We start from the raw sequence: 25,357 nt of genomic DNA on the forward strand, positions 1-25,357 counted from the left end.
GGTTATCTTGGACACACTCCTTACCTTCTTAAGGCCTCAGTTTCTGAACCAAGAGCCGTTGATGGCAGCAAGAATTTAAAACCTCAACAGTCTGGAGCTGTATAGCACAGTGGCAGATGACTGACTCTATACTTCCAATCAGGTGCTGAATACCTTAGCAGCTTGGTACAGAAACACATTCACAGGAAGGTGGTGAGTTTTGTTCTATAGGGAGGTAAAATCTTAGTTGCCTATGACCTTGGCCACCTGGTGACTCTTGGCCAAGGGTTCCTAGGTGCTGAGATTGTACAGTGCTACAGTGACCACAGAGTGCTCAGTTTCTAAAAGAGTTAGAAGTCATAGTAGGACTTGAAGTAAACCAAGATAAGGTGTTAGTTGACCAGACAGATTAATGCTACTCCCAAATGGTCTGATCTGCAGTTAGCTGGGTTTTTGGGACCAGTCAGCACTGCAGCATCAGCTAGAGAGCTCACTCAGGGTCACACAGTGAGCAAGTTTCTGTTTTTATTGGACACTTGAAAATCGGATTCTGAATTTAGCATTTTTCTGTCCGGTGTCTTTTCTTTTTTAAAATAATTTAAATTCTTTATTGTTTAAAGTATTACATATGCCTCCCCCCTCCCTACCCCCCCCCCCCCCCCCGCCACCCCATTGACCTCTCCCCGGCCACTTCTACCCCCCAGCACATGCCCTCACCCCCCTATTGTCTGTGTCCATTGGTTATGCTTATATGCATGCATACAAGTCCTTTGATTGATCTCTTACCCCCCCTCCTCCCCTGCCTTCCCTCTGAGGTTTGACAGTCTGGTTTCTTTTCTTTAAAAATAGAGTATTATGGGACTCGCTAGAATTACATAACATGTTCTTGTAGATGTTTACTACTTGTTCTGAATTATGTTAATGTATTCAGTCATATTGTCACCAGAAAAAGACCAAGACTGAGCATAAGCAGTGAGAGGAAACTTAAAGGACTGATTATTAGGGGCAATGTCTATTTTGGGGCAAGACAGATTAGGGTGCAGGTCCCAGTCCAGTTGGCTGGGAGACAGGTATTGGTGTCACACAGAAAGAAGATTCCCTGATTTTTAAGCAGAAAGTGTTCTCACTGGTGAAGAACCAGTGACCTTGTTGTTCTCATTTTCACAAAGTTCCAGCCAAGGTTGCCCCCCATAAGGGGCTGGAAAGGGCCTTTGGGATTGACCTGTGTAGCCCCAGTGGTGGTGTTCTCAAAAAAGATATATTTCCTCTCCGTCTCCACCCAAAATTTAGAATGTGTGAGTCTGTGGGAGGGCAGTCGACGGCAGTTAGATTTAATTGAGAGTTGCAAATCTGCCATGGGAAATAGCTGGCACAGGAAAGGGGTTGACCCAAACAGAACTGGGAGGTATTGGTCGTTGGGAAGGTTGCTGAGATGATGGGCCAGGCTGATAATCAAATGGGGAGGCACATGGTTTCAAAAAGGGGCTGTTGGGTTGAGAGTAAAGTTGCATAAACGTTGATCAAGATATCCTAAAACTTTTCCTGCAGGGAGTGTTCTGTTGGTGCAAAGAGGTGCCTGATATGCTAAGACAGTGTTGGTTGTAACTGGTCCTAAGATGGGGACTTTGTTGGATGAGTGTTCAGTTATGTTGTTTAATTATGACTGGAGTGACTGAACGGCTCTGCCTGAGAGCGTTCCTCTTGTCATTTCTGTGAGTTGGAAGTTATAAAGTTCACCAAGGCACACGAGTTGGAACAGGGGCCCTCCATGTATCTTACAGTGGAAGGGTAGACTGGAGGTGGCCCATGTGTATAAGGAGGCTGGGGCTGCCGTGTAGCTAGTTGATGAGAGGGGAAGACAGAGCCATCAGTCCTGCGCGAGAGTGGGGTTGGTGGTGTTGAGGAGCTGATGTGTTAGGTTGAGGGTTCGAGAGAGATAGTGAGGACTTAGGAGGTGTTAAAGAGGTATGGGGTAGACCTGCATACACAGTAAGAGGAGGAGAAGGCTTGGGAGGTCATTGTAGACTCTAACAGATACAGCGTAATTTCAACCAGATGGTAGAAGGCAATGGCTCAATAAAAAGTAAAAAATGACATGGGTGACTTCGAGGAATACTACCAGCCAGAATAAAGAGTGAGTAAGGGCCTCCCAGGCTGAATTCTAGTTAAGTTAATCCCCAGAGTTGACTTCTAGCCAGCTTAGTTGGTCCCAGGAAAAGTCTATGAAATCTCCCTGCAGATAACAATCCCATAAGAACATCAGTAACTGTGTTCAGTCCTGGGATGAAAAGGAGAAGGGACTTCTTTGAGGAAGGATAGGGTAAGTGTTCTGCAGTAGGGAGGGGGCTGGCCAGAGCAGGGGCCAAAAGACAGGGACCAGCACAAACAGGACAGTGAGGGGCAATGGGGGAAGCCTGGCTCATAGGGGAGTAGGTTAAGGGTCCAGGGCTTACGGTTCCTCGGAAATTTTTGTAAATTTGAGGCCAGTCGGTCCGAGGCTGACCCTCAGCTACCCAAGCTGATTGGTGGTGGAGTCTGGGGTGCAGGGGTTCACTTCAACTTGGAGGAGTAGACCCAGGATGAATATCCCTCCCTGTAGCTTGACCGCTGTTGGTGTGGTCAGGAGTGCCTGGTGTGGTCCTGTCCTTTCGGGCTTTAGCGTCCCCGTGCTGTAGGATGCCTGGAGAAATACCCAGTCTCCCAGCTCTAGCGGAGGATCAAGGGGAGAGTCAGTGGTAGGCCTGGAGAGAACTGGCCGGCATGCTGCCGAAGGAGGTGGCAAGTGAGGTTGAGAGTGTAGAGATAATCTCCCAAAGGGCTAGAGCAGTGGTTCCCAATGTGGGGCACACGCCCCACAGGGGGGCAGTTTGATTTTTTAAAAAAAATGTATTTTATTGATTTTTTTACAGAGAGGAAGGGAGAGGGATAGAGAGTTAGAAACATGGATGAGAGAGACACATCGATCAGCTGCCTGTTGCACACTCCCTACTGGGGATGTGCCCTCAACCAAAGTATATGCCCTTGACCGGAATCGAACCTGGGACCCATGAGTCTACAGGCCGACGCTCTATCCACTGAGCCAAACCGGTTAGGGCATGGGCAGTTTGATTTTTAAGGGGGGCAATTGGAGAATGAGTTATTAACAGTGAATTTTTTTGCATTTCTTATGGTTATAGGGGCCTCATATACAGCATATAAATATATATTGTGACATATTTATGGATTTCAGGTCTCTTATATGTTTTGAAACTTTATTTGCTATCCCTTCATATTATTATTTTTTAAATAATTTCTTAGTGATTTCTTCCTCAGTCTTTCAGCTTTCCTTTTTCCTGTGTGGAGGGAGTGGTGAGTCTGGGTTGGGATTTGGGTGTCTGTTGTTGTGGGAGGATAGTTTTCCTGCCGTGGTGAGCTAGGTCCCTTCCCAGCAGCTTCTGCCTGTGTGTCAGGAGAGTTCCTCTGTGGCGTGGGAGGGGTTAAGAGCCCGCATAGTGAAGAGCTGGGATTCTGCAGGCTGGTGTGTGGCTGCCCTTCTCGCCTCCCTGTCTGCCTTGTTCCCTAGAGCAATGAGTCCTGTATCAGATTGATGCCCCTTGCCATGGGTTACTGCTGCCGCTTTAGGGAGTCTTGTGGCCCGAAGGAGCTTGAGAATGAGGTTGGTGTTGGTGACTGGGGACCCTCTGGTTGTGAGGAAGCCCCGTAAATTGAAAGATATGGTTTTTATGATCAGCCCTACTGTTGGTCAGAAGACCTCGTAAATGTGAACTGGTTTGAATATGTATTTTATATTCAGTGCGACTCAAGAAGAATTTATATCTGGTCTGAAGAGTTGGGCTGTTTTGTGGGGTTGTAACTGAGCCAATGAAAGGACTGTGACTGTTTGAGTGTTGTGGTCTGAGATTAAGCAGAATGTTTTAAAACTAGTTATCATTTTTAAATATGCAATTAGTGGCTTCCTCCTCATTTAGTTTTTATTCAGGGGCAGACACTAGAAAAGTAATTATTTGCTTTGACTGCTTAGCACATTGTTAAATGCATGTATTCATAGGCAAATAAAATCAGAAAGCATACTCTCAGTTCCACATAAGTAATATCTTGGGCCAAGTCGTTTTAAGTTCAAACTGGAGAAAAAGAACTTTATGGGTAATTCTTTTCCTAATGAAAGTCATAATATGCTTTTTCATTACAAATATCTATCATAATATTTGTTCATCCGCAAATTTTTAGTGTGTAACAGTGCTAGATGCTGTGCATGTGGTAGTTGGAGAGAGGATACCCAGACCCTTCCACGGAGCTCAGCTTCTGGTACGGGAAATGCAAAACCAGAGGTGCTAAGAGGAGCTGTTGGAGCTGAAGAATGCAGGGCAAAACATGTTTCATTCTACAGACATCTTTTTTGTTATCTTGGTATTTTATATTTTCATAAAGCTTCTCTATGGGAGAAGCCACATTACAAATAGCAAATGAAGATTTGTATAAATATTGAGACCATTGATTTTCAGTCCTTCAGTCTTAAGCCCAGGGTTACTTTCTTCGGTCCTCCTGACGTTGAGGCATCGACCCACTGATACTGTCCCCAGGAGCCTTGTTAGATTTCAGCAATTATGTGGGAAGCTGACAAGTGGGAACAGGATAATACAATTACAGTGCAAGAGATTCCTTTCTGCCATTAGTATAGTTTGTTATTAACACACGTGTCCAGCCCTGTTTATTAAAAATTGCCATAACCAATCAAACAGAAAATGTGGAAGGAATTCTTCCCTTGATGGAAAGTCTCCTTAAAGAATTCTTTGTGTGTTGACCTCCACGTGGTCAGCTGTTACCTGATTTCCTTTCACGTGGTGACTCAGCCTCAGGAAATCCTTTATTATGTGATGTGAGGCAAGACTGCACTAGCATTATTCCTAGATGGTGTGTTAGTTTCCTATGACTGCTGTGACAAATTATCACAAACTTAGTGGCTTCAAACAACACAAATTTATCCTCTTAAAATGCTGGAAGTCAGAAGTCTAACATGGATCTTCAGAGAAGCCTTCCTTCTAAAGGTTTCTGCTTTAGAGACTACACACTAGGCTCTTTCCCTCATCTTCAAAGCCAGAAAGAGCATCTTCCCTCTGACCTTTGATTCTATATTTCTATTAGTCCTACTTAATTTTATAAAAACACTTGTGAATATGTTGGCTCATTCAGATAACCTAGGATAATCTCTTCATCTCAAGATCCTTAATTTATCACATCTGCAAATTCCCCTCTTGCCATGTAAGATAACATATTCAGATTTTGGGGATTGGGATGTGGACATCTTTGGGTGCCCATTATGTAGCCTGCCACAGATGGCTTAGGGTGGACCTCCAGGTCTGTTATCTGCCAGGAACTGTTGCTAGCTCACCTACTCATTATAGTCATGAAAAGGAGGTGTCACTGTTGTTTTCATTTTTACTGATGGTGGTAACTGGCTCAGAGCAGTTAAGTACTTACCCCAGGGTCACTCAGCATGTCAGTGGTGGAGTCAGGATCTAACTCAAGTCCATGTATTTCCCAACCTCGTGCGTGTCTCTTAGCAGCCACCTACAAGAAGGGTGGTCCCTAGAGAGCAGCCAGGAGCTTGTGTGAAATGCCCGCCCAGACCCAGTGAGACAGTCAGCAGTGCAACAGATCCGCAGGTGAATTTTATGGACAGTCAAGTTTGAGAAGCAACTACTAGACTAAAATGCACAGGGCCCTGAATTTTTTTTTTTTTTTTGCTTTTCAGTGTGTGGTAGGCAGTTAGACAATAAGAGCATAGGAAGGACGATAGGCCAGGTGCAGAAGGTCACCGGGGCGGACAGCTCCGGGTGCTTAGCAATGGGCAAAACTGGGAAAACAAGGACCAGTGATATGCTAGGGCAGGGGTGGGCAACCCCTGGCACGCGTGCCAAACATGGCATGCCAGTAACTTGCTGGCACGCAAAACCCTCTCTTATAATCTTCCACTTATAGTTGTTTTTTTTTTAATATCGACTTTTTTATTTTTCAGATAAATTCAGTATAGGTGCATCTTAGATAAATAAATAATTTTACATAACATGTATACATTAAAAAATAAATGTATTTTTCATCATCATATACTTTGTTTTTGTCACTTGAATGAATTTTATTATTTCTTCAAGGTTCTTCACATACGTACACCTTAAGAGATATCAAGTAGGCGTAACATGTTCTCAAAAAATTAGGGTTGGCACGCAGAAGAATTTTGAGTCAGAGATTTTGCTGGTTTTGGCACGCACTCACAAAAAGGTTTCCCACCCCTGTGCTAGGGTAACCTTTCCTCCCCTAGCATATCGCTGGTCATGGGGTTCGGACCCTCCCCTGACCTTTCCCTCCCCTAGCATGTTGCTAGTCATGTGTGTTAGACCCCCTTCGAGGGGGGAACGAACAAGGGGCCGGTGAACAGTCCTTAAGCATTAAGCCCCCAGGACAATGAGCTTTTGATGTGCATCAAATACATCTAGGCCTCAGTTCAAGTTTCAGCTCCAGGTCCAGAAAAGCAGCAAAACCAGGTAAGTGACACATTGGCTGACCTCAGGACCAGCTGCACTGGCTAATGACCCCCTGCCTGGCACTGACCAGTCAGCAGAGACCAAGGCCCTGAGCAGACATACCTGGAAAGCTGATGCATCGCTATTGGGATCCTCCCCTGTGGCCTCCAGATAAATATCCCCAAGGGCTGAGGCTCTCTCTATGGAGTCCCCCAGGCCCGTTTTCCTCGCCTCCCTCTCCTAAGCTCCACGCGTCCTTCTTTGCCTCTGTAACTTGTTTCCTGAGCCCTTTTCTTCTACGACTCACTTCTACCTCTGTGACTTTCTAAGTAAACTTTCTCTTATAGTTTGAAACTTGGCTCTGAATTCTTTCTTAGTCAGCACTCAAGTACCGAGGTTGCTGAACCGAGGTCTGGTCTGACTCCACTGATCTAACACCTGGTGCCGTTTCTCTGCCAACAAATGTATTAGGTACAATTGTGTATGCAAGTGGTTTGTGAAAAGTCCCTTCAACTATTAAAGATAATGGTGTTTAGCAAGAAAGCTATCAGTATTTTAGTCTTACCATGCCCAGCTTTCAAAGGGAAATGCTTTAAGTTTGTAGGTTTTATTTTGCTTTGTAACCAGTTTGAATAATTAAGTCAGGGTGACTTCTGCCATTCAGGGCTTCCTAAACAGAACTTGACGAAAATATCCAGGAAGACAACCAAACATTTTTGCTTTAAAAGGATCTTTATGTAGAATGGTCAGGAGACTTAGACCTGGCTCTTTGCGTTGGGTAATATATACGTGCATAATCACTTACCTGCCATTCGTAAATTCAGAAAGCTCTGAAAACTAAGAGGTTTATCGTAATTTTGAAACTTATTCAGTTGGCAGCATAACTGACCTGTACTGGCATGAGGCTATTTATAGTCTCTATTTATCCTACTTAGTGAGAATATTCATATGTTCAAATATTTGCTAGGGAAATGATACTCAAGACCCAGCTTCAAGTGTTATTTGTTATTTGCCCTATGCCCAGTATTGGTATTTTAAAGTTTGAAAAACTTCAAATTTCGAATGCTATTTGGCACAGACCCTTTTGGATAAGAACATATGGATCTTCAGTATTGAACTCTTTGGATTTATAGATTAAGAAACCTTTGATCACTAGAAGCAGAAGTCTTTATCTAAACTCCCTCTGATTTAATGTTGTTCCCCAAGTTAACTTCTGTGTTAACACAGAATCCATTTTAGTTTCAAAGTTAAAATGATCCAGAGCATCTTATATTTGAGTTTTTGGGACCATTTCTGTTGGGACCAAAGTGAAAAATGGAATTGGATTTAGAAATGATTCTGAGACATTGAAAAGAGAGGGTATGACCCTAGCCGATTTGGCTCAGTGGATAGAGCATCAGCCTATAGACTGAAGGGTCTTGAGTTCGATTCCGGTCTGTACTTTGGTTGCAGGCTCGATCCCAGGACTGGTCTGGCCTGTGTGGGAGGCAACCAATCGATGTGTCTCTTTCACATCAATGTTTCTTTCTATCTCTCTTCAGCTCCCTTCAACTCTCTAAAAATCAATGGAAAAAAAAATCCCTGCATCAAGATTAACAAAAAAAAACAAAAAAAAAAAGAAGAAGAAAAGAAAGAAAGAAAGAAAGCGTGTGCACAGAGGTGATTGCTGTAGATAAGTGCAAAATAATCCACTTAGGTGGAAAGTCTCAACTCCCAGATAGAGGAGGACAGGGCTTCTGCAGGTATGGCTGCAAAGGATGGAGAGGAAAGGAGTCAACGGAGTGGTGGTTAGGATAGGGAGATGCTATGGGAATTACTGATAAATGGCATTCTGGTTTTCTGAAAAGAACCAAGTGAGACCTGAAAGGTTCCATTTTTTCTAGTTGGGTAGCCCCTCACATTCAATTAGATGTGAATAGCTGGGCCAAGGTCCATATAAGAGTAGCCTGGGCCGTCAAATGACCGTTAAGATTCCTTCCCCACTTGGAGATTTCTAATTCTATTAGGAGTGGACAGAATTGGGGAATAAAGTCACCGAGCAAAGATAGAATGCTCTGGTACCCTAGGCTTAAGGCAAAGAATAAGCCATTTGTCTTTTCGTTGTTCACACAGACCAGGAAAGTTAGTATGCATTTTCCTCAACTAGGCAGGCACAAAAGCATGAACATAATTCTGGTACAAGGCAGACTAAGATAAGCAAAGCTTCAGAGTCATAATTTTGAAAACCAAAGCAAGGATTAAGGCTCTGGCGAACAAAAGGCCTTATCTCATTCCTCCAACCCTCTACAAGTTCACCTTCCCCAAGCTTAATTCTAAATTCTAAAGGGCAGTGGGTGTATGTGTCTGTATCGGTGTGCGTTTTCATCCAGTGCCCAACACTGTGGGCACACGAAAGGTAGTCAGTGAACGCAGGTCAAATAAATCCTTTTATGTTTCCCATGACCTAAGAGAGCAAGCAAGGAGCTAGCACCTGGTAGGCACTCAGCACAGATTTCTGGATTAAATGAATAATTAACTCATTTTTTTAAACAAATCTTTATTGAATGCTTACTTTGTGCTACATCAGTGAATAAAACAGACAAAAATCCATCTTTGACCCAGAAATAAGGAATATGGACACATGGAAACATGTAATTATTTTCATTCTAATCTTTGGTAGGATTTAGTACAGCGGTTCTCAACCTGTGGTTCGAGACCCCTTTGGCGGTCGAATGACCCTTTCAGAGGGGTCACCTAAGACCATCCTGCATATCAGATATTTACATTACAATTCATAATAGTAGCAACATTACAGTTATGAAGTAGCAATGAAAATAATTTTATGGTTGGGTGACAACATGAGGAACTGTATTTAAAGGGCCAGAAGGTTGACAACCACTGATTTAGTAGGTGGCAATAGATCTGTTTTATTGTTATTTTATTAGATTTTTAAATTATACAAGTATTATGTGACTAGATTCTCTTTGTAAAGATTTCAAATCTATATCTAGAATAAACTGAAAAGCCCATCCTCACCTTCCACCCCCAAGTCCTTCTTAAGGTCACCATAGTTAAAGGTATATATGTGAGCAACTTCTCTTATGTCAGTGTCATCACTTTGTATACATTGTTCTGTGACTTTTCCCCCTTCCATCTGTCTGGAAAAATACTTTTATGTTGGTACATAGAGGTTTATGTCAGGCTTCTAATAACGGTACTGCAGTCCATGGATTGGAATATCATGATTGGTTAATCTTCCCTCCTAGCCAGAAGTAGGCACGCAAGTCTCCCCGGGTGGGAGCTAATGGAAACTGTGCTGCTTTCAGACGTCCTTCTCGTGCCCCAGACCAATTTCTCCTCAGGCTTGAAGTCAAAAGGATTGGCTGGGTTTGAGACCTTCTCTGGCCCTTGCAATGAGTGAGCACTAGTCAGTTCCCTAGAGGACATCTCTCGGGACTAACCGGCCGTTGCCTTCCATGTTGTGTCTTTTGTGCAACCAGTGTCTCACTCCCTATCCTATAAAGCGATAAGGGCCTGCGTGCCTACCACACTGTAGGTACTCAGGAAGTTTCCATTGAACAGAAACCTTTTGTCCCTATTACAGTAGGATTTGTTGTTGTTAAAAGAAGCTTAGCGCAGGTTCATTTCCTCAGCTGTATAATTAGCCTTGAGTTTTTATTTTTAAGTGCCTATTCTAGGCTCCAAGAAATGCCAAGATTAAAGACAATTTGGTGTACAGTTTAATATACAGAAACATAAAAGGGGGCTTATGTGAGTACCAGAAAGGGACACGCCTGGAATGGGCGGGGGCTGCCCACTCGGGCTCCTCCTGCAGGTTGTGCAGGCGAATGCTGCGTGTGCTACCAGGAGCAATCAGCCAGACCCGTAGCTCCGTGGCTCCTCCACATCCATTATCAGTGCTGTTAAAGCAGCCAGGCAATCAGCGGCACTACCTCCCTTCTGCCGAGGCTGATTGAAAGTGGTTTTGAGCTCATTTACCTAATATAGCTAATTAGGGAGCTTGGAGCGTTACTTGAAAAGTTGTTTGTGATTAGGTGTGCGATCAGAAGCAGCATTGTTGGCGTCAGCGATCATTCTCCCTCCCCACATGGCGTTATGGCCGAGGGGCTGCACTCACTGCTGGCTGTCACCTCTTTGTACCCAGTGGGGCAGCTTGGACCCCTTGGCAGGTTGGTAATGCCTTTGGACTACCTCTCAGGATGTTTTTAAATGCTTAAAACAAAATGCATGTCATTTCAAAGGAGACCAATTATATGGAAATACAGTTATCAAAATATTTTAAAAAGTATTCGATACAATGATATACATGCTTCTTCGTTGATCTATTATATAACACAGTCTAAAGGCGGGGCTCATAACTGCGATAATTCCAAAGTGTTGCTGAGCTTAAACAATATTTTGAGATATTACAATAGCTGTAACAAGACAGGAAAAATCCTTGTGCTTTCTGCTGGTGACAAAGTCACAGGAGCATTAATACCACTATGTTTTTCTGCCCAAGTCATAATAGAAGGAAATGCTAAATATCAGCTAGGCAGGGGTAGGGAACGTCCAACCTGTGGTCCGTATAAGACCCACAAAATCATTTGGTCTGGCCTTGCCAAGGCATTAGGGGTGAGCAAATTAAATGTTTGACCAAATATAGCAGGCTAATTTTTAAGTTGATAATTTTATATGGCCTATGAATGATGTTATAAATATCCAAATGGCCCTTGGCAGAAAAAAGATTTCCCACCCCTGAGCGAGAGGTTAGTGAAAATGTAGATTTTCCCCATCTGGATTCACAGGTCCCCATGGCCCCCGGGTAAGAGCCCTTTCCGTGCACATATGGACACTCTTATTTGACTTGTTGGAGCTGTCTCTTCATAGTCAATATGTGGATATTATAATTGACCAAAGTATAAACTTAATGCAGAAACTCTACTTTTAATTAAAGGCTAAAAGCTTCTTAATTGTAGCTATGAAAATGTGGACGTTTGATTATTCAATGAAAATAAATGACTGGAGCTGAATAACAGCAGGTAATTAACAATTGTCTTTTGATTAAGAAAAACAACACCTTCCATATTTTTTCTCTTTGGTTTCTAGTGTTTGGATCAAAAACTGAAAATTGAGAGATCCTTGTGTTATGTTTTTGTTCCATGGGGACATTTGAGAAGGCTTAAAATGAACAGAAACACACAGTGGAAAAATATAAGAATTGACTAATCAGGACCAAAGAAAATATAAGTCATATAGGAAATCAAGACCAGACGAAGGGAGACAGAAGCACATAGCGCCATTGTGGTTGATAAGATACAAGTTTAGCCAGGGAGAAAAGAGAGTTGTCAAAGAAACAAAATTATACCCATATCTAAGAGAGACACAGATTTTCATAGAAAATCTTAGATTTAAAAGAAAATTTTTATGATGATTCCCTTCTGGGGCACTAAGAAATATATCAAACTGGGGAATTCTAGACGCAGGTTTTTAAATCTGGGTTCCAGGTCCATGAATAGGCTTCATCTGACTAGGGGGACCCATAAAACTGGGCAAAATGCAGTGTATTTGTGTAGATGCTTTGGGGTGGAGTGGGGTAAGGTCTATAGCTTTCATCATATCCTTTAAGGGCTCTATGACCCAAAAGAAGGATGAGAGGATCCAAGGAACAAAAATCATTGATGATCTCAGTGCTCTTGTTTTCAGCTCCCATCTAGGGAAGCTTTCCCTTGGAACAGACCGGACTGTAGAGGACATTGGTAGAGAATCTGTGATGGTCTGCTTAGAGATGCTGGACCAGCCTTCAGAGCAGAATAGCTCTGGAGCCCACTTCCACCCTCCGCCCTTCCTGTGCAAGCTTGCAGATCCCCTGACACACAGATATGGTGTAGACAAAACTAGTGTCTTTCCAGCTTCTGCTTAACTGATGGGAATATTTACATCTTTCCTCTCATTGTTTTTTCTGCGAACACTCATTTTCTAGAATTGGAACATTTCACCTCTTTGATGGGCCTATTTTCTGCAACAAATGAAATGCTAAAAAGGAGCACGATCCCAAAGGAGTTTAATTATCAAGTAATTGGTCAAGTGATCAGAATGTGAAATGAAAAAAACAATGAGGTTGGAAAACGGAGCACATTTAAATGCCCAGGCCGCTGAGGACACCCATTGTGCAATTGCCAGAATGTAGGAAACTCACCGCGTGTGTGGAATTCTATGTTGTTCCCTCCAGTTCCTAAATAGTTTGGTGGAACTATTGGTAGGTTCTTTTTAATATATGTTATTTGGATTGTAAAGAAAGTTTACTACTCCTTTCTTAATACAATTATTTGGGTGAAATGCTGCTGTCATAATCCATAAATATTCTTGCGAAGAAATTGTATCTGATGTGTAAGGTAGCACTTTAGAAATTTCACTTGGATAATATACCTTCCTTAATCTTTTTTCCCCCAAGCACATTAACGTATATTTCATATCATACCAGAGCCCCATTATGTCAAACAGTTTATTTTAGTAATTCTATCCTGACTAAGTTCGCTCATAGTACAGATTCAACAGTGAGTTGCTCTAAATGTCTGGGAGCAGCCAATGTAATAAGCTGTAGCAGGTAGATGCAAAATTAAATGGATCTTGTCTAATAACGTGTGTAATTTTAGAACCTGTAGAACCTGATTAAGCTTGATCTGTTAGCAATGTGGTACCGGATCACTACGTGAGTAAATGTTTATGCTTGCCAGGTTTCAGATCAATGAATTTACATACCTCAATTAATTAGGAAAGATAATGGAAAGGGTTTGAAATGGAAAGAACTATGGTTCCATAAATTCTCTGGGAGTAGATGAAAGTAAATGTTCTTTTTAAAGTAAATGTGTATGTATTTTTAAGTAGATGTATTTTTTCTTAATTCTCACCTGAGGATGTGTGTGTGTGTGTGTTTGATTTTTAAAGAGAGAGGAAGGGAGAGAGAGAGGGAAACATTGATGTGAGAAACATCCATCAGCTGCCACCTGCACGCCCCCTAATGGAGATTGAACCCGAAACCCTGGCATGTGCCCAGGCTAGGAATCTAACCGGCAACCTTTTGGTACACAGGCCGACACTCAGCCAACTGAGCCACACCAGCCAGGGCGGAAGTACATGTTTTTAATCAAAGTACTAAATCATTTTCTTAAGTTCCACTCAAGGCTGCTTGTGCCACTGTGTCTCTAGTCCTAGTGCCTTTCTGTCCCACCAATCATTGCTTATGCCTTGGACTGTGGCAGTTAAAGTCAGGTAATTTGACCTTAATCCATTTACTCATTTGTTTGTCTATGGGTAACAGCAGTTCATTGTGGAGGGTCTGCTTATGTGCCTGGCACTGCTTAGTGAGAAACCAGCTTAGTTCCTGTCTTCAGGCAGCTTAGAGGCTGGTGAGAGAGAGAGGAGGCAAGAAAAAGCCATGCTAATGGAATGAAATGGTGGCCTTTGCGAGTGACACTGAGAGTAACACCGGAGCAAGTGACCCCAGTGTGGTGAGTGGTGAGATGAGGACATGCAGTGTGAGGCCCTGATCTGGTCTGGTGGGTGAGCGAAGGCTTCCCTGCAATTGGAGTAGAATTGCCGTGCTCAGAGTTTGGAAAACCAAGTCAAATCAGACAGAAGGTATTCAGAGGAAAAAGGCAGACTTTCTGCCACCACTGACCTACTTCTCAGAGAAAACCAGTTATTAGTTTTTCATGAAAGCTGACAAAAAATTGTCATGCTTATGTACGTACTAGAAGCCCAGTGCATGAAAATTCATGCACTGGAGGGGGGTTGTCCCTCAGCCCGGCCTGCCCCTTCTCACAGTCCAGGAGCACTCAGGGGCAGGAGGTGACCTGGCGATCAGGGGAAGGTGACGCCCCATCACACCTCTGCTGCTGCCACTGCCGGCAGCGCAAGCCTTAGCTGGCCCTGATGACCTGAGCCTTGGGTGGCCCTGGGCAGCTGGGCAGCCGCCATCCAAGCCTTGCCTGTGCCTCAGGCCAGCCCTGGGCAGCTGGGGGACTGAGGGGACTGGGGTCTCCAGAGGCAGGCATGCGGAGCAGCCTACGATTGCGCCTGCTGCCCTGGCGAAACTGAGGGTACTGGGCACCACCATCTTGTGGCTGTGGGCACCACCATCTTTGAGGGCAGACAGTCAATTAGCATATTCCCTCCTTATTGGCTGTGGGTGCCGCCATCTTTGAGGGCGGGCAGTCAGTTAGCATATTCCCTCCTTATTGGCTGTGGGTGTCACCATCTTTGCAACAGGTGAGGTTCAATTAGCATATTCCCTCTTTATTAGATAGGATAGTGTTCTGTAAAAAGCCCAAATGGGAGCAAGAAAGACACATCATCTGGTTACGCTGTTTCTGTTGTCTCTCCACAGCAGCACATACACAGTCCTCCCACTTTTCAGTGGACAGGATACCAGAATGTGTTTGGACTGTTCCTGATGGATGGACATTTATGTGTGTCCCGTGTTCTGTTGTGACAAGTGCCCCCGGGCCCCTGCCTGAGCCCGCACCTCTGTACATGTATAGCTGTTAACAACATGACTGTGAAGTCAGATTGCTTACATTGAAATCCTGGATCCCTGTCACCTTGGGCACGCTAGCTCATCTCTTCGTAGCTGAGTTTTCTTATCTGTAAAATGCAGGTAATAATGGTACCTATTTATAGGCTCCTCATAAAACTTTAAAAAAAATGCTTAGAACACTGTCTTGCATTTAGTACCATCCAGTAACTAAAATTATATCTACTAGCTATTTTTCAATAAGAGCTTTACTGAGATGTAATTCCCATATCATACAGAGTGGTCAAAATAGGTATACAGTTCTGAATATGTGAAATAGTTTATTCTTGTATTATTACTTATCAGTTATTGTATTATTTTCCACACAAACAAAACAATGTAAACCACTTTTGCCCCCTCCCCCCCCTTGTACAATTCAGGGTTTTCAGTATATTTGCAGGGTTGTGCACTCACCACCATCAGGACTCCTTTGTGGACCCTCGGAGGGTACAGCCCTGCTAGAGTGAATCCTTTTACCCGTGCCCTCCCTCGGCCAAGGCTGCATAGAAAGTAGGGAGAGAGGGTGCTGAAGTGGGAGGACAAAGTTCCCTACTAGAATTTGATGACAGCCGGCCCCAGGTGTACAAAATACAAAATGATCTGTCTCTGTCTCGGTATAAAGGTGAAGCCGAGTTTCTGTAAGTGGAAACAGGTGCTGTTCAGTTGCAATCTAGGCCATCCTGACAGCCCTGGACTCCATCAGCATTATCAGGTTAAGTTAATTGGGTGATATTGGCATGGGAATTGCTTCTCTTTGTTTAATAGACCAGGGCAGCAGTACTCAAAGATGTCACATTTTAAAATTTCACTTATCAGTAAATTAAAAATGGTCCCAGAGTCCCACACTTGCCACGTGCTGCAGGAGATTTGCCGCACTTCGGAACAGAAGACAGATTTGCTTTTCTCAGCCTGATGACAGCCCATCCTGGGACCACTGGCTCCCCCACAGCATGAAAAATCAACCCTATCGGTATAGCAGCTTCTACTCCACTAAGAAATAATGTGACCATCTTGTTCAAAATCTTAACATTGCCATCTTAAACTCTGTTCAGAGACATGTAAAATTAACAAGCAATTATTTAGAAGACAGAACAGATATTGCAAGGGACATTTATCATTCTTGATCTTCCAGTACTTTTGAACTCCATTTCCCCTCCCATATGTGTCTTGGAGGGAGGCAGAAACTACCTGTTGTGATTGAAGCTAGATGCCCTGATGTTCTTTCCAGCTTCCCTTGCAGCTAGACTCAGGCATGTGAACTGGTCTTTTTATTTTTATTTATTTATTTATTTATTTTAATATAGTTTATTGATTTTTTTTTACAGAGAGGAAGGGAGAGGGATAGAGAGGTAGAAACATTGATGAGAGAGAATCATTGATCAGCTGCCTCCTGCACACCTCTTACTAGGAATGTGTCCGCAACCAAGGTACATGCCCTTGACTGGAATCGAACCTGGGACCTTTCAGTCCGCAGGCCAACTCTCTATCCACTGAGCCAAAACGGTTAGGGCAGTGGTTCTCAACCTTGGCTGCACATTAGAATCATCTGGGAATCTTGTTAAAATCCTGATTTCTGGGCCTCATCATTAGTAACAAAGAAACAGAATTCCCGGAGGATGAGGCCCAGAAATCAGGATTTTAAAAAGATTCCTAGGTGATTCTAATGTGCAGCCAAGGTTGAGAACCACTGGGTTAGGGCATGTGACCTGGTCTTAACCATGCAGGCACACCTGAAGCAGATTTTGAATCTTTAGCTGTTGACACAGAAGGCAGGATTCACCCTGATGAGTGAGTTTGCAGCTACATCCACTCTCCAGGGGCAGCAGTGGGCAGGGTCCCAGAATTATGAGCATCCAGCATCGCCATCAGCAGTGACAGTGGGAAGGCTGGGAGTGGGGTGATCTGTGCTTAGACCAGTGTTTCTCCCTGGAAGCATTTTTGCATGTGATTTGAGGTACAGCTTCTGCCCCTTCAGCCTCAAAACCTGGTTTTCCAGCTTTATTTAAAAGTCACAGCTACCTGATATCTAATATGCTTCTCTCTTAAACTGGCCAGAGTCAGTTGTTTGCAACAAAGACCCTGACTGAAGGAAGCTTCCACAACCACTTTTTCTAGTTGCTTCCCACATGACCAGATTTCGCTCTGTGCTTCTTCCTAGGTCAGCGGTTCTCAACCTGTGGGTCATGACCCCTTTGGCGGTTGAACGACCCTTTCACAAGGGTCACCTAAGACCATCCTGCATATCAGATATTTACATTACGATTCATAACAGTAGCAACATTACAGTTATGAAGTAGCAATGAAAATAATTTTATGGTTGGGTCACAACGTGAAGAACTGTATTTAAAGGGCCAGAAGGTTGAGAACCACTGCCCTAGGCACATCTGCCTGGTTGTTCCACTCATCCCTTGGTTTCATTATGTGAAAACCAAGTTCAGTCCCTTTGTGGAGATTTCTTTTTGTTTGGTGGTATATTATTATTCTCTCAGTCATAAGGATGGGAACTTTCTGGATTCATTCTTGAGCCATCTTTCCTTCCCAGCTGCCCCTGCCAAGTTCTGCCTACCCTCCCTGTAGCCTTATTAGCCCTAGACACGCAGGCCAGCTGCTTCCTGAGGGAGCTGTCTACCTACAGGGAGACCCCTTGTCACATTGTCCCTTCCATTGTCCACCTGACCCACCTTCACTGTGTCATGTGCTTGGCTCATCACCCCTGTGGTGTTCTAACAAAATGGCCATAGTTTAAAATAGTGATGCTAAGATTTTGGATAGGATGGTTATATTCTTTCTTAGTTTGATTACACAATTTGTTTAAATGACTAGTTCCTCTCCTGCCTTTCATTGCCATATATTTTGCTCTGATTTAGAGCAGTCCTAGCTATCTACCAAATTGATTTAGAAATATGGTCTTTCAGCCAAATGCTCTGACACACCATCATCTCCTGTAAATGAGTACCCAGTGTTGGAATCCGGCGTCATCTGACAGCATGCTAGGAGGACTTGTTATCCTCCTTGGAAAGGTTGCATTACGACTGGTTTAGTAGGTCATACCCTCCCTGTGTTCCCACCCTGCAACATGACTTTGAGGCTCTTCCCATTGGGAGATAGAGTGTCTCCTCATGTTTCTTCCACTGCATTAGCAAAGGGGCAGAATAAGGTGGTAATTAAGAGCACAGCCATAGCACTGTCTTTTCTGCAGAGGTTCGAGTCCCAGTTCCATCCTGTATGGCCATGTGACTTTCAGCCACTCCTCTATGTAATGAAGCTAATAATGGTACCTACCTCAGAGGCTTGTTATGGGATGGGGTAAGGTAATGAACGTGAAAGGGCTGGCACAAAATAATCATTGAAGAAATGGTGGCTGAACCATCTGCCCTTCCCATCACCATTCATGTTGTTGCCGTTGTCATGGTCATCAGTCACCATGTCTTCCTTTGGGATTCATCACCATTTCCTGTATTCTTGAAAACTTCTCCAAAAGTTCCAGGTATTAGTGATTCCTTCTACTTGTAAACTCAGCTGTCCATCTACTTCGTTAATATGGTACTGAGGGTGGGCTGCATTTGTCAGTCTAGTTAAATAGTCTGGGTTTTGGAATCAGAAGATATCACTATAATTAACCTTGTGACTTTGGTCTAGTTGCTTAACTTCTCCAAGCCTCAGGGCCCATAAAACATGGAAAATCATAGCTATGCCAATAGTTAGTGGGAGGATTAACTGAAGTATGGATTGGGGAACAGTTTGCATGATATCTGGCACCTGATAAGCCCTCTATAATTGTAATAATTGTTAGTGGTGTTGCTTATTATTGTTCCTCCCAACTTGTGAGCCTCTTCAAGACACATTCTCTGCCATTTATCCATTAGTGTCCCAGAGCTACCACAGGATCTGACACATAGTACGTGCTCAAAGCATAGGTGCTCATAGAAGCTTTTGGAGACAGGCAGACCCGAGTTTAAAACTAAGTGTCATTTAGGAGCTGTTTGACCCTGGGCAAGGTCCTCAACCTCCTTCTCTGGAAGCCAAGGGTGGGGATGATATCCATGTTCCTGGGACGCTTGGAGGATTAAACAGGATCATAAATTACAGGGCCTGTGGCAGACCTTGGTGCTGGTGGAGCGGAGTGATGGCCTGGCTTGTTGTCATTTATCAGGTGACACCACGCTGGACCACATAGTAGTACTGTCTCTTTCCTGTAGGAAACAGGAATGTGAGGACCAGAGGGGGGCTTTGTGTGTGAGCTTTTTCTTTCTTTGATTTCCAGCTCTTATTCAAAATATTCCAAAAGCTTGCACAGAAAATCAGCAACAGCCAAGAGCCCTAGGAAGAGAAGTGGATGTTTGATTACACGATTTGCCTAAATGACTAGTTCCTCTCCTGCCTTTCATTGCCATATATTTTGCTCTGATTTAGAGCAGTCCTAGCTATCTACCAAATTGATTTGGAAATATGGTCTTTTCAGCCAAATGCTCTGACACACCATCATCTCCTGTAAATGAGTACCCAGTGTTGGAATCCGGCGTCATCTGACAGCATGCTAGGAGGACTTGTTATCCTCCTTGGAAAGGTTGCATTAGGACTGGTATTAGTAGGTCACCCTGAAGGAGTGAGGCCTGCCTGATGCAAACTGTTATTCACTCGTGCCACCTCTGCTGGACCCCCTGGAAGGTGTCAGTGCCTGGGTCGGAGGCTCTGTCTATAAAATACCAAGAGCTCACAGGGAGACCAGACAGGCATTCAGTCATACGGGTTTTTTAAAAAACGTTTTTTATTTTTTAATTAGAATCTTTTTTTTATTGAGGTATAATTGACATAACATTACATCAGTTTCAGCTGTACAATAATGATCCGATACTTGTATATATCATAAAATGATCAGCACAGCCAGTGTAGTTAACGTCTATCACCATACATAGTTACAAGTTTTTTTTCTTGTGATGAGAACTTTTCAGATCTATTCACGTAGCACTTTCAAATGTTCAATACAGTATTAGTAGCTACAGTCACCATGATGTACATTATATCTCCGGGACTTATTTATGGGTTTTTATTTTCAAGTTTATTAAAGAGCCTTCTGTACAGTTTAGCTTGGCAAACCCTGTGGGCAGACTGCATTCTATGGGGCTCTTAGTATCGGTGGTAATGTTTGTAGTTATACTGTGGAGCTCGTATTACTGTACGAAGAATGAGGGCAGCCAGCCAGCCTGGTTTGCTGGGGACTGTCAGTTTCAGTACCAAAAATGCTCGCACCCTTAGAAACCACTCTGTTGTGGGCAACTGAGATGGCTGGCCGCTCTCAATATGCTGTAATGGGCTTCTCCTACACCCAGGTTGTAGTTTGTGAAGATAAACATTTTTCAGGGCATTGTAACTAAACATTTTAAAAGTCAGACATGGACAGTGGCTGATGCATGTATTTAATATAAATGTTCAGCACTTGAGGAAATAATCCATTGGGGATATATTTGGGGAGCATCATAGTTGAAGTGTATAATTGCGATCTCAGGGGTTAAAGTTGTACCTTAAACTTCCCTAAATACCCTTCAATTTCTTATTTTGTCTGAGTTACTATTTTGCACTGGTTTTCCTAGCATTTCTCAAGAGAATCACTAACTGTTGTTAAGTAAGGACATCTCTGCTGCTACTTCCCCAAGCAGTTTGCGTAGAATTGCCCATACGAGAGGCAGCTCTCTCGAAAATCACTAGTTTGCAGCATTTGCCCTCGTGACTTTCTGGGTGGGCTCTTACTTAAAACCACAGCTGTGTCCACAGCTGCAGGCCCTGTGCATAGTTTGCTTTCTCAGTTGCCTACCCCGTGGACACGCATTGTACCTGTTCCAGGAGCTGTGCGGCTGAACCAGCTTCTGCTTCTTTGAGGCGCTCTACAGAGCTCCCAGGCAAATTTCAAATATGCCACTTAACCTGCTTTTCCGTGACTCTGTCCAAACATTACCTTCCACATTTGTTGGATGTGCCTAGCTGTTTTCATATGAAGCAACAGAGAGTGAATATACTTTATTGCGTGGAGATGAGCCTTCTCAAATGCCTTTACTGCAAAATGATCTAACGTCACAGCTAGTAGATATATCAAGTTATATATTGAAATGCTTTCAGGAGGGTCACCCGAGAGAAATTCAGTGATTAATGCATGCAGGTCACAGTGATAGTAGCCATAGAAATGATGCAGTTCCAGTGCCAAAAGACACCCATCAGAGACCGTTTGATCTGACTTCTACCATCTCATGCCCTAGAGAGGGCACTGTTCTTCTGAGTCTTGAATATGGCACTCACCTGCAACTTTCTGTGCACAGAAATTTAGAGTGAGTCTGACCCACCTTTTCCTGCTAGACTTTAATATTTTCTCGAAGTTGGTCCATTGTGAGGTAAAAAAAGATAAATAAATAAAGCTGGTATTCTCTCTCTTGGCCTCCTGCTCTCAGCAGTAGAGAAGTTCCTGTGAAAATTGGATTTGTAGAAATAGAATGTGGCAGAGGATGTTAGAGGGTCTCTGCAGCTCATCCTTTGTAAGGTGAAGAATGAACTTGTAGTGTGCTTTCATCCGAATTTTGTTTAATTTAGACCTACACAGATCTGTATTTGTGTATTGACTATGACTACTGTCAGTTTGTGGGGGGGGGGTGTCTCTCATAGGCAGGGGCATGACCTGTGTGTGTCGGTGCACGTACGCGCCACAGCAGACCCGAAACCAACCAGCAGTTAGGTGCTCATCAAAGTTGCCTTGAACTTCATCTGGTTTGGGTTTGGCTTGAAAACATGCTGTCAGATGGTCTAGAGACAGAGCCAGTGTTAAACCAATATTTATTACTTCACTTGTCATCGGACAGACTGAAACCTCGAATGGGCGGGTTCAAAGGCCACAGTGCTCCTGAGTGGAGTGTCCTGTTATTGAGATGTGGTTTGAGGACTAAATATCTGTTTTCTTCTACCGTACAAAGCTGTGCCACACAAAGAAATGAAGAATGGGAGCCTAAAAGTACTGGCAGCCGTAGAGCAAGCTGTGAGAGAATCCCAGTGAGGGAGAAATGAATGCAGAATGGATTGATAGAACCTGCCACAGAGAGCCACATGAAACAAGATGCAGAGGCAGGAAGGCCCTGAGGATAGTCGGGAGTCTGGTATCTTTTTTAAGGCATTTCATTTTTAGCATGTGTATTAGTCTGTTTATGCTGCTACTACAAATTACCATAGACTGGGTGGCTTAAACAACACATTTATTTCTCACAATTTCAAAGGCTGGAAGTCCAAGATAAGGCAGATCTAGTATCTGGTGAGAGCCCTCATCCTGGTTTGCACACAGCTGCCTTCTTGATCCCCACATAGTGGAGAGCTGAAAGAGGAAACAAGCTCTCTTGGGTGTGTTCTTAAAGGGCACTAACTAATCCCATTGGTGAGGGCCCCACCCTTATGATCTAATTACCCCACGGCCAGTACTTCTTAATACCACCAGATTGGGGGTTAGGATTTCAGCATATGAATTGGGAGTAGGGGCATAAACATTCAGTCCATAACGTTTTTTAAAAATTCAGAAATTTTTCAAAGAAATATTTTTGGTAGTTGATATATAAATTGAATAATAAAAAATGTTAACAAACTCACACTGTATAGGTTTGTGATGGTGCAGATTAGTTGAATTTGCTTTAATTTCATTTTGCTGTCTGTCTTTAGCTTGTAACTCTGAAAGGCAAGAGAATTTGGAGTTGGTATGACACATAGGCAGATACACACACACACACACATATATACTTTTTTCATATCATTATATACAGTCTCTATTAATTTACCAGAGGTCCGGTGCACGAATTCGTGCATGGGTGGGGTTCCATGGCCTGGCTGGCGATCAGGGTGATCAGGGTGGTCTCACCCAGTCCTGATCAGGGCCGATGGGGGCGCCCGTCGCCAGGGGGAGGGGCCGCGGGAGGTTGGCTGGCCGGCCACGGGAAGGGACGCAGAAGGTTGGCTGGCCATGGGGAGGGATGCAGGAGGTTGGCCGGCCTGGGGGAGGGACTGCCAGGTGGTTGGCCGGCCGGCCCCCCAAACGGAGCCATCGCTGCAGGAGGTTGTCTGTGGGAGCACACTGACCACCAGGGGGCAGCTCCTATGTTGAACGTCTGCCCCCTGGTGGTCAGTGTGTGTCATGGCAACTGGTCGACTGGTCATTCGGTCACTTAGGCTTTAATATATATATACACTGAGTGGCCAGATTATTATGACCACCCCATCAGTACTTCGTTGGGCCACCTTTTGCCTTCAGTACTGTGGCGATTCTTCTTGGCATTGACTCCACAAGATGTTGAAAGGTGATGCAAGGAATCTGACACCATGCCTGATGAATAGCACTGTCCAGTTCTGTGAGATTTGATGGTTGTGGAACCAGCTGCCTGATGGCTCTTTTAACTTCGTCCCACAAATGCTCAATTGGATTGAGATGTGGTGATTGTGGGGGCCACCTAAGCAAGGTAAAGTCTCCCTCATGTTCTTGAAACCACTCCTGCACAATACGAGCACCATGGCATGGCGCCTTGTCTTGTTGGAAGAAGCCATCTCCATTGGGAATCGCCATCAACATGATAAGATGGACTTGATCAGCAATGATACTTAGGTATGTTGTGCCATTCAGATGTTTATAATGGTCTGGCCCTCTAGCAACCTCAGCGCGAAATTATAGCTAATTTGCCTACAGACGTCAGGTGGTCATAATAATCTGGCCACTCCGTGTAGATTTGCCTGCCAGGGTAGCCCTCAAGTAACTAACTTTCAGAGTTTAATAAATTTGATCTACTTAAAACTGACACAAGTTGATTTCTCCCCACCAATCTGAAGAGAACTGTGGTTGAACAGAAGGTAGTAAGGGAGAGTTAAGTCGGAGCTGTCAGCATGAAGCAAAGCTGCCCTGTTTGTGTGATAGAGTAATAAATAACATGAGCATTTCTTATCCAGCCTGGAAACTCACTGCAACCGGAACAGCGATTCAGGTACAAGTTTATGTTATTAACTGGCATCAGGTAAGCTTTTTAAGATCCAAATGATGTTTTTCATCCAACTTCAGTTACAATCTATGATGTTCTTTTAATAGATTTTCTTAAAGAAAAATTAAGCCCTTTTATTTTGAAATGGTGCTTTAACCTCTGCTCTATTCCTGTTGTGTTTGATTTTATAAACTAGAACTAGTTTATTATAAGAAGCCTTTATCTCCAACGCAAACTTGTGTTTATCTACTCATTAATTTAGGGTGTATTGGGAAATGCTTGGCCCTGGAGGGCAGGCAAAACTGGGTTTGAATTCTGGCGCTCCTACTTTCTATTAGCCTGGTGACTCTAGGAAGTTTTCTTATTATTTCCAATTCAGTTTATTTATTGAGTTGCCCACCATAGGCATTTCTCATACATTTTACCATTGAGTCTCCAAAATCTTACTGAGGATTAGGTATCAAGCTACATATTTTTAAAGTTTTAAATGTTTCAGCGTTTTAAAAAACTGAAAAACATAAAGAACACCAAAAATAGGCTAAAGATTAATAAAATGAGTACAACAAAATAGGCTAAAGATTAATAAAATGAGCACACAGCCAACTTATGAAATAAAGCATGAACAGTGCTGTTGAAGCCTCCCGTGTGCGTTTCAGTTAGGCATTAAGGGCACGTGACAGAGAATCCAAAGAACATCTTTTCCCATGTGGAGTCATCTGACCTTGTGGGCGGCCTCCTCTCCGAATTGTCTGTTTATCTCGGCCTGTTTTTTCCATTGAGGCATAGATGCTTCTTCTAGTTATTTAGAATAGTCCTTTATGTATTTTACGGATTACTCTTTTGTCAGCTTATATTAGTTGTTGCTACCTTTTCTTAGATTTAACTATCTTTTCATTTTTTAAATTATTTTGTTTTTGATAAGCAGAGTTTTAAGTTTTAATGTAGTCCAATTGCTCTTATGCTCAGTGCATTTTCTGTTTTGTTCTGTTTAGGAAATCATTCTTTACCCTGAGTTGTTAAGATACTCTATTTTCTTCTAAAAGCTTAAACGATCTTTTATACTTAGGTCTTTAATTTGTTTGGAGCTGACTTTTGTGTATGGTAGTAATAGGGACCCTACTTTATTTTATTTTATGCTCCTGTTGGGATTACCAGCTTCCCTAGCACCACTTAATGAGTAGGCTGTCTGTGCCAGGCAGAGGCCGCCTTTGTGACCAGCCCCCAGTAAAAAGTCTCTGGTGAGCTTCCCTGGTGGACAGCTCCTTGCTGAGGAGTGGAGCACATCCTGTGAGACTCCACTGGGAGGGGCCTCTCGGGAG

At 43.4% G+C, this 25,357-nt stretch overlaps 2 protein-coding genes across 2 annotated transcripts in view; both read left to right on the plus strand.

The window, feature by feature from the left end:
* CPPED1 (calcineurin like phosphoesterase domain containing 1) overlaps positions 1-25,357 on the plus strand; it is a 111,800-nt gene that overhangs the window by 24,208 nt on the left and 62,235 nt on the right. The gene's annotated exons all lie outside the window — the stretch shown is intronic.
* Positions 2,740-25,357, plus strand: part of LOC118655912 (mitochondrial import receptor subunit TOM6 homolog) — a 29,266-nt gene continuing 6,648 nt past the window's right edge. The window contains exon 1 of the mRNA XM_036308484.1: positions 2,740-2,761. Within this exon, the coding sequence (XP_036164377.1) occupies positions 2,740-2,761 (22 nt within the window). The remainder of the gene's footprint in view (positions 2,762-25,357) is intronic.

Source organism: Myotis myotis, unplaced genomic scaffold, assembly GCF_014108235.1.
Source record: "Myotis myotis isolate mMyoMyo1 unplaced genomic scaffold, mMyoMyo1.p scaffold_m19_p_5, whole genome shotgun sequence".
Classification (NCBI taxonomy): domain Eukaryota; kingdom Metazoa; phylum Chordata; class Mammalia; order Chiroptera; family Vespertilionidae; genus Myotis; species Myotis myotis.